Source organism: Ochlerotatus camptorhynchus, unplaced genomic scaffold (genome assembly GCF_037179485.1).
Source record: "Ochlerotatus camptorhynchus isolate MF236.1 unplaced genomic scaffold, CSIRO-AGI_Acam_v1.1 ptg000577l, whole genome shotgun sequence".
Taxonomy (NCBI): domain Eukaryota; kingdom Metazoa; phylum Arthropoda; class Insecta; order Diptera; family Culicidae; genus Ochlerotatus; species Ochlerotatus camptorhynchus.
The window spans coordinates 918,856-933,428 of record NW_027041058.1 but is presented as its reverse complement, the minus strand read 5'-3'; the positions used below and the strand labels follow the sequence as shown (position 1 = coordinate 933,428).

At 39.7% G+C, this 14,573-nt stretch overlaps 2 protein-coding genes and 1 long non-coding RNA gene across 14 annotated transcripts in view; 2 read left to right on the top strand and 1 right to left on the bottom strand.

Annotated features, from left to right (window-relative positions):
* The window catches only part of LOC135713752 (uncharacterized), a 511,705-nt gene that overhangs the window by 81,871 nt on the left and 415,261 nt on the right, over positions 1-14,573 (bottom strand). The gene's annotated exons all lie outside the window — the stretch shown is intronic.
* Mef2 (myocyte enhancer factor 2) overlaps positions 1-14,573 on the top strand; it is a 281,652-nt gene that overhangs the window by 89,685 nt on the left and 177,394 nt on the right. The window lies entirely within an intron of this gene.
* LOC135713783 (uncharacterized) lies at positions 1,605-2,804 on the top strand. Its single transcript, XM_065237017.1, has one exon. It carries the CDS (start codon positions 1,622-1,624, stop codon positions 2,795-2,797), a length of 1,176 nt encoding a protein of 391 aa, XP_065093089.1. The 5' UTR covers positions 1,605-1,621; the 3' UTR covers positions 2,798-2,804.

Here is a 14,573-nt window from a genome sequence, read left to right as displayed (position 1 = left end):
TCTCACGAGGTCCTTCTCCCTGCTGAAGCCGACCGAAAGCTCGCTGGAGTGGGAACCCGAAAAACATTTCCCAGAATCGGGAAACAATTGAAAGCACTGACGGGGAACCACCCACGTCAAACCAGAAAACAGCGGGAGAGAGAAAGCGAAAGTGAATGATGGGTACCTAATTTCTCAACCCAGCGGGAGTGTGTCCTTTGGAGCTTGATAAAAAATGCCAAGAACTTGTCAGTAAAATCGATCCTTTCTTCCACTCGCGTGCCTTCTTATGGGTTCTGGTTATGTGCGTTTGCCTCGTGTCGTTGAGGCGGTGGTGGTGGTGGTAAACAGGTGGTGTGCGGTTTTTGATAATGTTGACGATGATTGGCCTGCCAACCAATAAATATCAAAGCTGAGGCAACGCTAAACGGTTCAACCGGTGAATGACAAAACAAACGACTAAGGGAGATAGAGGCTACCTACGTTTTCTGGCCGTGGATCGTTCCCGTGTGTCACACACAGCTTCCTGTCCGTTCAATCGAAATTGTTTCCAGGAGTTCACCGAGCACCTTTAACCCGTTATTGGCCTTTAGTGCTTCCGTTGTTTCCTGCCTCCTTGCAAATCATTTGACATTTTCCGAAAAGGCTGGTAGCAGGTCACTTTTTAGTGACTTGGTCACTATTTTCAAGTCAGTCACTGAAAAGTCACCAACGTCACTATTCATTTTAATTTAGTCACTTAAGTCACTTTTTTACTACAAATGCACACTAGGCCAGGAATGCAAGCGGATCAAAATGAATAACTCCGAAACGAAGCATTTTCGCGACTTGGTGCATTCGGCAAAGTTTCTCTTTATAATAAGGACCATCTATTGACATAAACAAATCGTTCAAAACTCTTCCGCAAAGATGGCGCCACAATCTAAGTTCTTTCTGTGACGTTTTGGAGACTTAATGTCTCCGGCAAAATTGTTTATCTTGATAAAATAAACAACTCTTTTCACACAATCTCGCAATGATCATAGATGTATCACAGATTGTCAGAGGTTTCGAAAAAGTTCCAGCCCTATGACTATTCAACACTCAACCCTTTTGGTTTAGAGCTAGAGTCTAACTTTTTTTCATGATGAGATAGAAAAAAATATTGTTACATATAATTGTTTTCAAGAATCTATGAAAAAACGGTTTTTCTTGGATTTTTGATATCGTTTTCCAATAGTTTTAGAAAAAACCAAAACAAGGCAGAAAAAAAATTACCGCTAAATATGGCTTCTTGAGCAAAGTCAAGAGCACTTATATCTCAAAAACCATTTTAATTGCAGTTTCAGATACAGCAAACCTTAATTTACTACAGCGCTATATTACTCAAATTAGTTTCAAATTTCAGTAAATTCAGTTTCAAATCCATCCTCAGTTTGCTTCGATTCACCCATGAACGGAAACAAGCCGAAAAATTCGCGCGCACGCAGTAGGCGTCACGTGTGCGCGCGCGCGCGAAGCCGTAAACCGCGTTTCCATGGAAACGCGAGTCCGCGAGCGCTGCCCACCAAACCACGCTCGCGAAAAACACGCCATTTTAACCGCGTCGGTGTTCTTGTCCGGTGGCTCGTGATCGATCGAATCAAAACATCAAATTCGCGCGATGGAATACAATCTGCGGACCGTGACCAAGTCCTACGGAAAGTACAGACATCTTCGGTTCCCGTTGAAGATTTGGATCCTGGTAAATGCTAGCGGGAACCGTTTTCTCTACTGGGATTCGACGGAAACCGTCGTCGTGGTGGACCGAGATGCCACGGAGCAGTATCTGAAATCGAGTGGATCGATTTTCTGCTGCCACAAGCTGGCGACCTTCTTCTGGCTGATGGATTTCAACGGATTCGAACTGGTGAGTGAGTACGGGGACGACGAAGACGAGGACAAGCATATTCTGCTGTACAAGCATTCGTCGTTCACACGGGAAAATCGTGCGTACTTCGAACAGTTGCTTCGAAGTCAGAAAGCACGCGAGGTTATCAACCAGCAGAACGGGAATTGTTCCGTTCATCGGGCGAAAATTCCAAAGAGCGTGAAACAATGCGAAGCGGATGGAACCAGCGGCTCCCAGTCCCGCCTCTCGTCCAGCAGCTTTGCCCAGGAAAAGTTCAGTCTACTGATGGAAATGAAATCGTTGGATGTGTCGATTCGTGAGGCCTATGCAAGTTTGCCGAAGGGTGAGGACGACGATGAAGTGATTCCGGTCATTGAGGTACCGGATACGTACAGTGACAAACCCGCAACCAGTGTTCCGGAATATACCGAGCAGCGGATCATCGCTGGCAACTATGGACGAGGCAATCCGAATGATCTGAAGCGATTTTTCGGGAACTACCTTCCGGTGTACGAAGACTCCCCCGGTATGACGCTTCATTCTTCTAAAGGCGTTTCTTTGTTTCTAAATCAACGTTTTCATTTTCCAGAGATGGTCGATGCTGCACCATCAGAAGAAAAAGTAGCACAAGCTTCGGAACCGACAGAAGTAGCAACCGACGAACCACTGGAGGAAGTGGTTACGGTTTCACCCGAAACATCAAAAACGGAACCGGCCAACACGCTGGCCACTTTCGACTATCAAGATGACGATGGGATGATGGATCTGGAGAACTTTAAGCCCACAATCGGTGACGATATGCCGTTTTTGGGTGCTGGTGCAACGGATGAAGAGGAGCTTGCTCAGGTTAAACACGATACCAAGTGCAACACCGAACCAACGGAGGAGGCACAGTTTCAGCTGTATTCGGATATTCGGGAGACGTTTGATTTGCTGAATGAGTTTTGAATGGTATATATTGTTGAGTGTATCTTAATTGAAAGATATCAATAAAGAAATTTTTGAATTTGAAACAAGACGGTCGTATTTGGCAAATTATTGTTCTGTTTTAAAAGATGTCATCATCATCACATCGATTGGTTCGAATTCTTTATCAAAAATAAATGGTATTGGTATTCTCGTCACCTTCAGTTTTCAATTGGCACGTGGATTGCTGGATTGCTTATACTGAATGTTTAATTTAAAAAAGGCTGTTTGTTAAGAGAAGATGCTTAAATGACGTAGTATTTTAGGGCAGGGTTACTTCCACTCACTGCTATAAAAAAAATGTTTTTCAGAATTATTAAATCATGAGATGGCAAAGTGATAATTAGTACTTGTAAGTTACAAGATGAGGACGTGAAGTATGTGTTTGACACATAAAATCTGTCAATATTGCTTTCAGTGCGTCACAATCAGCAATTTTACGACTCGTGAGTGCTCACTCTGAGTGAACGCTCACGAATCATAAGATCGCTTATTGTGACGCTCTGAAAGCAAAATTGGCAGGTTTCATGAGTCAAACACATACTTTAAACCCTCTGCTCGTTACTTACAAGTATAGCATATCATTATATCATCTAATGATCGCATAATCCGAAAAATATGTTTTTATAGCAAGTGAGTGGAAGCAACCCTGTTTTAGGGTGACCAGTAGACTGATGCAAAATTTGACTTTTTCGCCCCACAGTGCTTAAATGGTTTCAAATCGGGTCCTGATTAGCCACCCAAAGTTACAACTCATTTGGTTAGAAACAGACTTCGCACAAGCCATTTGAAGTTTACATGTAAATTACTATGGGAAATCTCAACTTTCTGTTCATTGCCTTCTAGTCTTTTTGCAAATTGAGCTACGAAACAGTTCAATAGCCATTCTTATAAACAATTTTCTCAGCTACAACTTTGCTGGAGATCGTTTCTATGTAAAACGAGACAGGAAAAAGTTATTAATTATTTAAAAGGTTGGTAAACTTATGACATGATCAAGCAGCTGCTCTGTAGGCAACACTGTATTTTGCAGTGTGACATAGTAGCCATGAATTTTGTGTCCTATTCAACGCCCCAGAAACACCAATGTTGCCTGCTGAGCAGTTGATTGAGCATGATCATAAGACATCAGCGCATTGAACCATTGATAACTTTCGATCCTTGTATTTAATCAAAATGTGGTCTTCAGCAAAGTTGTAGCTGGGAAAATTTCCTACAAGCACAGTTGAAAATTTTTGAAGCAGACTTATATGGTGAATTATTAGGTAGACATAAACAAAAATCTTGGTTTTACCATAGTAATTCCCATGCAAACTTCAAATAGTTTGTGCCATCTCAGTTTCTCACCAAATGGGTTCAAATTTTGAGAGGTTAGTCAGGATCCGATTTGGAATCGTTTAAGTATTGTGGAGCAAAAATTTCAAAATTTGCATCACTCTAGTGACCAGCCTTGTAGAAAAATACGCTACAAAGGGAGAGGGACCAAATTTTGTGCTTCATGAAACGTAAACATACGTTCAACCTAATCCTGATGAATGTGGGCGGCTTAATGGAATACCTGTATATTATACTAGCTCATGTAAAATTTCATGATCTTAACTCCAGGAAAATTAGGAGATCCGGAAATACTTTGCCACTACGACTACATAAACCACATGACATTATAGAGGCGTACAAAGTTCCGCGGGATCATACATTTAATTGGGACAATAGACAATATCTATTCGAGTCGGTAGAACATCAAGATCTGAATTTTCGAATAACGAAGAGAATGAAGGATATGTTTTCTACACAACTATATGTCTCACATCAGACATAACATTTGGCGTACTTTGGTTCGTGTGTAAAGGGCCTTAGAAAGTTTGTTTACAAATGCTTTTGTGCCGTTATCAAATGTTATGCCATGATGTTAAGTGGCCTTACTAAGCGCTATGGATTTGTATATTTAATCAGGACATCGACAATACATTGTTAAGCCTTTACACCATCAAGGATTTAAACTTCACGGTAATTTGTTCACCCCAAAATACCTTGTAGTATAACTATCTATCGCACATGATATTATGAAGTTCGACAAAGCTCTACGGGTTTAAATATTTAGTGGGGACATCGTAGAATACCTTGTTGAGTAAATCATTAATATCCGAACTTCAGGATTATTTGGAGAACTCAAAATACTTTGGCATTCCAACTGTATAAATACTCAACGTGATAATATGGGGCTCCACGAACGTTTACCGGTTTTGAAATTTATTCGAGTCATAGTAGAATGCTTTGTTGACTCTGTAGAACTACAAGATCAGATCTTCGGGATGATTGGGTGAATCCATAATATGTTTTGACGTAGGTCTACGTCTGTGATTTCTATATGGGGTACACTTTGTGAAAACCGAAATGGAACATGTAACAAAATTACTAAAGATTTTGAACGTTAATAACTCAGCTACCCCTGAACCAATTTCAATAATTTTATCATCAATCGAACAGAAATATTCCATCTGTTCAATTTAAGACTATATCATTTTTCAGAATGTCACTATTGAAAATTGAACGAATGTGCAACTGTTGCTATGATAATTAAAATTATCACCGATTGCCTGCGAAAAGTGATTTTCCTAACACAGATTTCAACGTTGAATTCCATCCGGTCTCACCAAACGGTGTTTATTCAATCACCACGTGGTGAGTGGTGGTGTTCTCCAGTACACAACGAAAGGCTGTCTGCAAGTAGCGAGCTGCAGCCCACATGACCGTTCATAGAAGGAGGAAGAAGCCGCACCGCTATTGATCGGAATCATTAGCTCTTCGTGAGTCGCTGTGGGCCATCTATGTCAAGCGCGTCATACTAAAGAGTATAAACAGAGTTCAAATTCCTATTCCTATACAACACACAAGCTCCTGCTGCAGTTTTTATTATATAAGACCACATAGTCCTACGTTACTATTGCGTACAACACCATAGGGCGGCTGTCCCTTGTAGTTTTAAATTCAGTTACATATCTCACATGATGTTTTGAGGTTCCACACAGCGCTAAGGGTTTAAAAAATCAGTTAAGATCTTAACTCCAAGACAATTGACAGAATGGTAGATATTTTGATAGTTGCACTACATGTTATCTGCTCATCTATTTTTTCGATTGCTTTCTATTTTTCTGTTTTCTCAGACCCTGATCTTCATTATTTTGTTTTAACAACTGTTCGATGTCTCAGAATTTTAAATGATATTTACCAAATACTGGATCTTGAAATTCTGTACCTGTGTCTTCATATATAATAATTATGCAATGTTTCATGTTAATCGGAGCAGGTCAAGTCTGAAATGATATTTTCCCTAGAAATGCTACGCGCATGCAAATCGGAGATTTTTTTTTGCCATTTGGCTTGGAACCAGTGCATTTGATCATTTTTGATGAAAATGAGAAAAGCAGTTATTCGCTATCAAAGAGGACCTCCTCCGGATGGGTGGTATCAGTTGCTTAGTCATTTGACGAAGGCATGGATCAATTTCATTTGAAAAACGCTATATATCATTCAATTGAGTGTAACCTACACACAAACGGAGTTCTGGTCGACATTCCGGCGAAAAAGCTAAGCCAACCCGACACCAACCTGACTTCTATCGAAACCCAACCCGATGTTGACCCGACATTGACCCGACAACAACACGACATTGGGTCAACATCGATCTTAAATTAGCCCTACATTGATCCGACATCGGGTCGACTTGTCTGTTCGGGACGATTTTGCTGGATTTCTTCCATACTCCACTGTCCCTTTCCTTTATTTAACGTCGGTCTCTGTTCCGCAATCTAGTGCCAATCACCGACGGACATCGATTGCCATCCATTGACGGCAATCGAATGTGCAGGAAGGCAGCTTCCACACCTGCGTAGGATATCGCACCCATTCACAACACACATGGGCCGGGACCAACGGCTTTACTTCCCTTCCGAAGGAAGACGTGACCAGAGATTTTTATGCCTCAGAAAAATCCCACCGACCTCGGCTGGGATTGAACCCAGACCCATTGGGGTGTTAGAAAGCAGTCAATGGTTGTATTGGTTCATCTTCAATCGAATGATATGAAAATTTACAGCACTGCTTGGAACTGCTCTATTTTCATATTTTTTGCAGCGTTGCCAGATATACTGATTTATCGATTTATATATAATTTATACCAATGATTGTAATAATCAGAATAATTTCTTCCTGTCGGCTCAAATGTCAGAGAAATCTATTGTGAATCTGTTTATGAATATCTCGATTTGTTTGAGCTCGCTAAACAAATTATTCATCTCTGAAAATGTCTTATGCTTGATACTCTTTCGATTAGTGTTTCCATTTCTTACCGTTTTTGGCTACCCTGGAATCGAGAAATACTTTTATCCAGTGACCAAATAGGTCAATGTTATTTTTTTTAACTTCCTAAAGTTTATTTAATTTTCCCTTGGAAGTTGCAATTTTCTTCCACCTTTGGTAAGTTATTAAACATTGTGCTAATTTTTCCTAGAAGATTATTCCGATTTCCTCCGGAACTTTATTTCGGCAATCCCCCAGAAATTTCTTTCTCTCCGGAATATTACCTAGAAGTTTATTTCGACTGTTCCGTACGCCCTCTGGTTTTCACCGGAAGAAGTTTCCAACTTTATCCAGAAGTTTCTTCCAAACTACCTTTGGAAGTTTCTTCTGTGTTCTCCAGGAAGTTTCTTCCGTGTTCTCCAACCAAACCGACAGTATCTATTGAATTCTCCCAGAAATTTCCACTGCCTTAAGTTTGTCAACTCCTCCGGAAGTTGTTTTTTACTTGTATTGGAAGGCTTTTTAGAGCTTCTCATATCTTCCCCATGGAAGTGACTACTCCTAAAATTTTCTGAAGCTTTCTGGCTACCTCTCGATATGTCATTCGGTTTGTTTCCGTAAGTTTCTATATATCGTCTCCTGAAGGTTCTCAACAATTTTCCATCGTATTCTCCCTGAAGTTTATTTTGTCTTCCTCTGGAAGTTTCTCCATAAGCTTCCTCCGGAGGTTTTTTGCGATTTCTGAAACCTTTCTGGCTTCCTCTCGATGTGTCACTGGAATTGTTTCCGAAAGTTTCTATACATTTCAGAAGTTTTTCAATGTATATTTTTAGAACTTTCTTCAAACTTTCTCCTGAAAAGCTTCTTTCTTCTTTCTCTGGAAGTTTCTTTTTGACTTCCTTCAGTAACTAATTCCAGGGCTGTTAGAACAGGTGTGGATTTCGTGATTTTCGTGTATTTGTCGCGGATTTGAACTGTGCTGTTTCAAAAATTGTGGAGTCCGTTTTAACCTTTGCGTTCCGGATTATTTTGCTGTCATCCATTGTGTTGTTCATTTGGCTCTAGTTTTCTACTTTTTATCAATTCAAACCAAACACCCTGCAAATAATCGAGAAATTATCACAGTTCCATAAGTTATACCGGATTTATAAGGTAATTAATCATATCTTCCGGCCATTTTTCACAGAGATGGCGCTGTTCCGCTGGTAGGAAGTGATAAAAATCCCCATATAGAAATTGAAAGAAGTGGAAATAATTCGCTTTTTTAATTTTAATTATTATTATAGTCACTTTAATGCTCTTGGGTCATTCGTGACTTGTCCGGGGTTGAGATTTGAACTCGTGACTTTGGCTTTAGAGGTATGGATGGTAACTACTACGCCGGGGTCGCCCCTTGGGGTAGATACCACTGAAGAATCCATCGCCTCTAATCATCTGTTCGATATAATAGCAGTGCATGCCGATTTTCATTCAAAATGATCAACTTTGATATGTTGTAACTTTGTTCTCTTAAGATAAATTGAGCTGAAACGTTCGCCACAGAACTACAAATATGTTCAATTTTACGATTGCAAATAACAATATTTTTGGAAGCACCTGTCGGAATGTGAGATACTAGGAATTAATCATATCGTCTGGCCATTTTCCACAGAGATGGCGCTGTTCCGGTGGTAGGAAGTGATAAAAATCCCCATATAGACATTGAAAGACGTGGGAATAATTCGCTTTCGGTGCATATTCTGCACAAAAGATACTTTCTGCCCCGCCCCATTCATAGAGATCGGTGGGAAATCCTGTGAGGGGTGAGCTATTTTGTGTGCAGAATGTGTAAAAGAGGAGGGACTTCGGATGTTAATCTAAATGCATATATAGGGATACCAGACATGCTTTGCACTGCACTGTCCTCTGTGAACAATTCTAGATAGAGCTGGAATTAGGGCGTAACAGCGTTTGTAAACAATTACTTTCTTCTCTCGTTGATTTCTAGGAATTCAAGGCACGCCTACACAAACCGACATATCCATCGAGTAGGGGAAGTCTTTCCCTACTCGACGGTGATGTCGATTTGTCAGCGAGAGCCATGACTTTCGAGAAATCCTCGAGAGAAGTCATTGTTTACAAAAGCTGTTCCGTCCGAATTCCAGCTCTATCTAGAATTAACGACAAACAGATTATGTGTAGTTTCCGATAGATGTCACCGCCAACAACAGCAGTGATGATGGAAAATGAATGCAGAAGCTTGATAAAATTATTAATTTCCTGGAGTCTGTCCAGTGTGAGACATTTTCAAGATTTTTTTTTTATATATTTCGAATATGAACATAGCATTTTTCGTTGTCAAATCATAAACGAATCGTATACATGCGGCTAATTGCCATGTGTACCGGATATTCTAGTTTCTCCAAGTCGTCCTTGAGTTCAGTTGATTTGTTCTACTAGACCAACCATGACTGGGATAAAGTCTGTAGTATCGAAATATGTCCAAACAGATTTATAGTGTCTATGTGGATCATGCCCGACCTATTGCTACGTATACAAGATGTGATAAAATCATTCTGGAGTTCTGATTATGTTTCTATTAGATCACCCAATATTTTTAGTATCGGAATATGTCCAAACAGGTTTGCAGTGTCTATTTGGATCATGCCAACGTATTTCCGTGTATGCCTGATGTTATAGGATTTCCAAATCGATATTTCGATACTACAGATATTATCACAGTCTTTGTTGATCTGGTAGAGCAAATCATCTGAACTGCAGGACGATTTGGAGAACCTATATCATCTGGTGTACATGGCAATACCCAGGTAACAATTTGATGCTTAACAAGTGTTGTTCAATCGATTTTAATTCAGCCTTAGTTTGAATAATTGTTGTACATATACCACGTTAACTTTTGTTCAGCTTTTAAACATCTAAATCTGGTGATTTTAATCAGCCGAAAGCTTAACAGTTATATTAATTATAAGCTTTTTAAGGCATTAAATAATAGTCTTTTCAAACCCTTGTTCAGCCTTCTAGATTTTAGAAAAAAATTGAAGACCTCCATATCTTATTTATTTTTTCGGGACTGCAACTAATTGGATTTACATATTTATATTGTTATTATAAGTCTAAAAATTACCTTTGCACTTCGGGATTCGAACCAGCAGTCGCTGATTCACAGGCATAAATAATACCCACTAGATCACTTAAGCATATGTGTGGCAAAAGGTATGATCATTAACTTGAAACACATCAAATTTAAGTTGAATAACAGTAACCGGAAGAGTATTATACAGCAATGCAGAATTGCATACAACAACTGGTGACAGCAAACCGTTCCTCTCATTTTCGAGTGTAGTTAACACAATGTGGACATAAGTGCGCGATTTATTACGATGGTAATGTGGAAGCTGTTTTAGTGCCATAATTGAGTTATATTTTTGGAATGCTGTCTGAAAATTCAGTGCAATATAGCAGTCAAAACACAGAAATACAAACGTTAATACTTCCGACGTCGTCGCAGCCCACTTCTACCTGGAGCTATTCCTAAAAAGCTCCTCTACCTTGTCTCTAATGCTGTCGCTGCTTGGGATTAGAAAGGCAGGCAGTGAATTTAGAAGAACTAAATTGCCGGACATGCAACGAATGACACTGACTACATTTAACCAATTAGGCTATCAAAATATTTGTAGTGCATTGCTGATTCGTGGAGTGGTGTTAAGCTAAAATCAGGCTTGTTCAGTCTTTAGATCAGTTGAATTATGGGGATTCAATTAGCTTCATGCACTACTAATCAACTATATATTCAGCCTGTTGTTAATCAGCTTTGTACACCTTAATTCAACCAATAATCAGCTTTCTTACTGTTCAGCTTGAATTGTTACTTACATAGGCACTGTGAATCTGTCTGGAGACATTGTCCGAGGCTCGGTAAATGTAGTAACTAGTTCAAATTATCTAAACTCCAGGGCGATTTGAAGAACCTAGAACATCTGGAATACTCGGAAATAGGTCTTGCATGATCCACATAGTATCTCCACAGACAAACAGACATAACACATTGAATATTTTCACTTTAAGAGATCGCCGCTAAAACATTACCGCCGATTTGGAGAACCGAGAATTTCCGGTACACATTTTAATAAGTCGTGCATGATCCACAAAGTCACATTTATGGGTCATTCCATCTCAAGTGACCGAGTAAATTTGCAAAATTGCATCGACCCTCTCCGATTTGAACCAAACTTGGAGGAATGACTTATTATAGACCAATATTGAAAAATCCAAAGTGTTAAGCAAATTGGCCTACCCCCCGCCGCTGGCGACCCTCTTTTTTGGGTCGATTTATAATAAACACCAGTTTTCAATGTTATACATCTTTGCAGCCATTAAAGATAAAGACGGCATTGGATGAAACGGTAAGGATTTTGGACGTACAATCGAATGGTATGATCAGATTTTTTTCTCCAGTTTGCCAACTTTGTGATTTTCGCATTTGAAAACTTAAAATGCAAATATCTCAAAATGCTCCAAAATCTGATGACGCCAGAAAGTTTAGCGAAGTTTATTACATATGAAACACCTATAAACAAAAAGCAACATTTTCCATTTAGGAGATATTGAATTTTAAAGATAATATGTTTTAATATTTTGACGTAGACTACGTCTTACGGTAAGGTACTGGGGGTAAATCGAAACTCTAAAATTGCGACCGTCACGAAAAGGTGTAAGGTTTTGAACGCTTATAACTTTGTCATTTATAGATGAAATTCAAATACAAATACACCAATCGATAGGAAATAACTCTGCTACAATAAATGCTTTTTTCAATTTTCCATAAAAAACTATTGAAAAATGTACAAATAAAATGTGATAATTTTATCACTGTTTTCATGAAATAAACGTTCTCCCCAAACCTAGCCGTCATAATCGAGTACCATTTGGTTGCACATCGTGCTGCTTGAATCTGAAAAAGAGCGCTGGTTTTGTGCCTCAACTTATTTTCGCTTCCGACGGCGGGTGGCCAGGTAGCAGCAGCAGCAACAGCATCAGTATTAGCATCAGTATCAGCAGTACTAGGAAGGCAGCGGTTCCTGTCAAGCACACAGCGTTCGAGTTTTCCACCTCGAACCTTGCCCGTCGTTCCCGTCGAGATCACTCGTTGCTGGCAGCGCCGTTGCCTTGAAGCCGTAAGCGCTCCGAAGTGAATCTACCTCCTTGTCTGACTGATAACGCGTTCTACAAATCTCGATTACTTTTTTCGGAAGGACATATCATCTTTTAAACAACGCATATTATCGTTAGTTTGGCGTAACTGATAGCTCATCCACGCATACTAACACCACTATATCACTGATGATAGTTGTAGCATGCGTGGGTGAGCTACCAGTTACGCCAAATCGACGATCAAATACGTTGTTTACAAAAGTTGATAAGTCCCTTCCAAAAAGTAATCTTGGGCTGTGTCCCAATTGCCGAGTTAAATTTTACTCGTGGTTCGAAAATCCCGGAAATTAATCGGTTTTCAAACAGAACTCAGTCACGGTTGCCAAAATTTAACTTCTAGTCGGTCAGAAATAACCACGCTCGGATAGCAGGATTATTCGATAACTTTCACTTTTTTTTAACCACGAGGTAAATTTAACTCGCAAATTGGGACACAGCCTTAGAAGTTAAATAAGGGACCATCCATAAATGACGTAGATTTTTTTTGACCAATTACCTACCCCCCTTCCCCTCATAGAGGGTTTTGATATACCTAATACATGGCCGGAGACCCCTCTCTTCTCTATAATACGTTATTTATGAAAGTTCCCTAAGCATTGGGCAACAGTGCAAATCAGTGCTATGTCTCAAAAATGTTTCTTTTTTAGTATACAGGAAGGGCTTACTCAGAATGCTATTAAAAACCACACAAAAAACGGGTTGAACATTTATGCAAAATTTCGGTATTGATCGTGAACATCTCGCGATCAGAACATTACTAGACCAACAATTGAAATAGGCGGAACAACCAAACGTAAACATTGGCTTTAAACGCCAATTCTTCGAGAATCAAAGCACATCCAATTATAGACTGTTCCAGAAAGTATAAGCACAGTTTCAAAATAACGAAAAGTCATGTTTTTTTAAGTTTTAATAATTTTATTTGGCAAATTATATTTGTATTTGTCTTTCAAATGATATTTTACACTCGTTTAATCAACATATTTAATCATAGCCAAGACTCCTAACTTTTCCTCGAACATGACCCATTAGCTTCTGCACAGTGGTACTTCGCACCATTTTGACCACTTTTGGCCAATCTTTTTTGAATTTTTGGATGTCGTCCGCTGGTTTTATTAATTTTCAAAGCTTTGCTTTGGTTAAAGCCCAAAAAGTCTCGATTGGCCGTGCCTCCGGGCAGTTCGGCGGATTCATGTCTTTCGGCACGAAACATACATTTTGTCTTTTGTACCATTCTAAAGTGTCCTTTGCGTAATGACATGACGCCAAATCAGGCCAAAATACTACTTGACCTTCGTGCTGCCTGATCATCGGCAACAATCGCTTCTGGAGACATTCCTTAACGTATTTCTGAGTGTTCATCGTCTCCGTTGTGATGTACGGACTAGATGTTTTACCACACTCGCATATTGCCTGCCAAACCGTAACCTTCTTACCGAATTTTTCGGTAAAAATTGCCTTCTCCGTTTCGGGGATGTCCTTGCCTTCGCTTACAGTATAGAATTGTGGTCCGGGAAGCGTTTTGTAATCTAGTTTCAGGTACGTTTCGTCGTCCATTATTATACACCCAGAATTTCGACACAATAACGAATCGTAGAGTTTGCGGGCCCGTGGTTTCACGGACGCGGCCTGTTTTGGGTTCCTTTTGGGTTTTTTCTGCTTCCGGTATGTTTTTAGCCCAAGTCTTTCTTTGGCACGCATGACGTTACTCGACGAGGTCCCTAGTTTTTCCGCAACATCCCGAACGGAAGTCGCTGGTTTTCGTTCGTAGGCATCCCTGATCTTTTTATCGATATCCGGACTTACAGGACCGGATTTCCGGCCACTCTTCGGCGCATCTTCAAACGTACACTGTTCTCTATATTTTTTAATCGCAGTTCGTACCGCTCCGACGCATACACCCTCTTCCTTGGCCAATTTTCTCAAGGAGAGCCCACTCACAGTGCACCATTTGTGCACGATACTTTTTCGTTGTTCCGGAGTAAGACCACGCATTTTGACAGGAAACACAAAACTGAGCACTTTTTTGATGCTATGTCATTCAGAAATGAGCAAACAAAAGGACGCAGCCAAAACATGTTGAAATATTTCATTATATTCAAAGTGACCGTTAAAATAAGGTGTACTTATACTTTCTGGAACAGTCGTTAATCTAATACCATCAACTGATAGAGCAAACTTCCTTTATCGAATGGAATTGTTAGTTTGTGTGGTAGTGTTTTTTTTTTTTTTTTTTTTTTTTTTTTTT

Coding starts and splice junctions, on each gene's coding strand:
- LOC135713783 (XM_065237017.1), top strand. CDS start 1,622: ATGGAATACAATCTGCGGACCGTGACCAAGTCCTACGGAAAGTACAGA.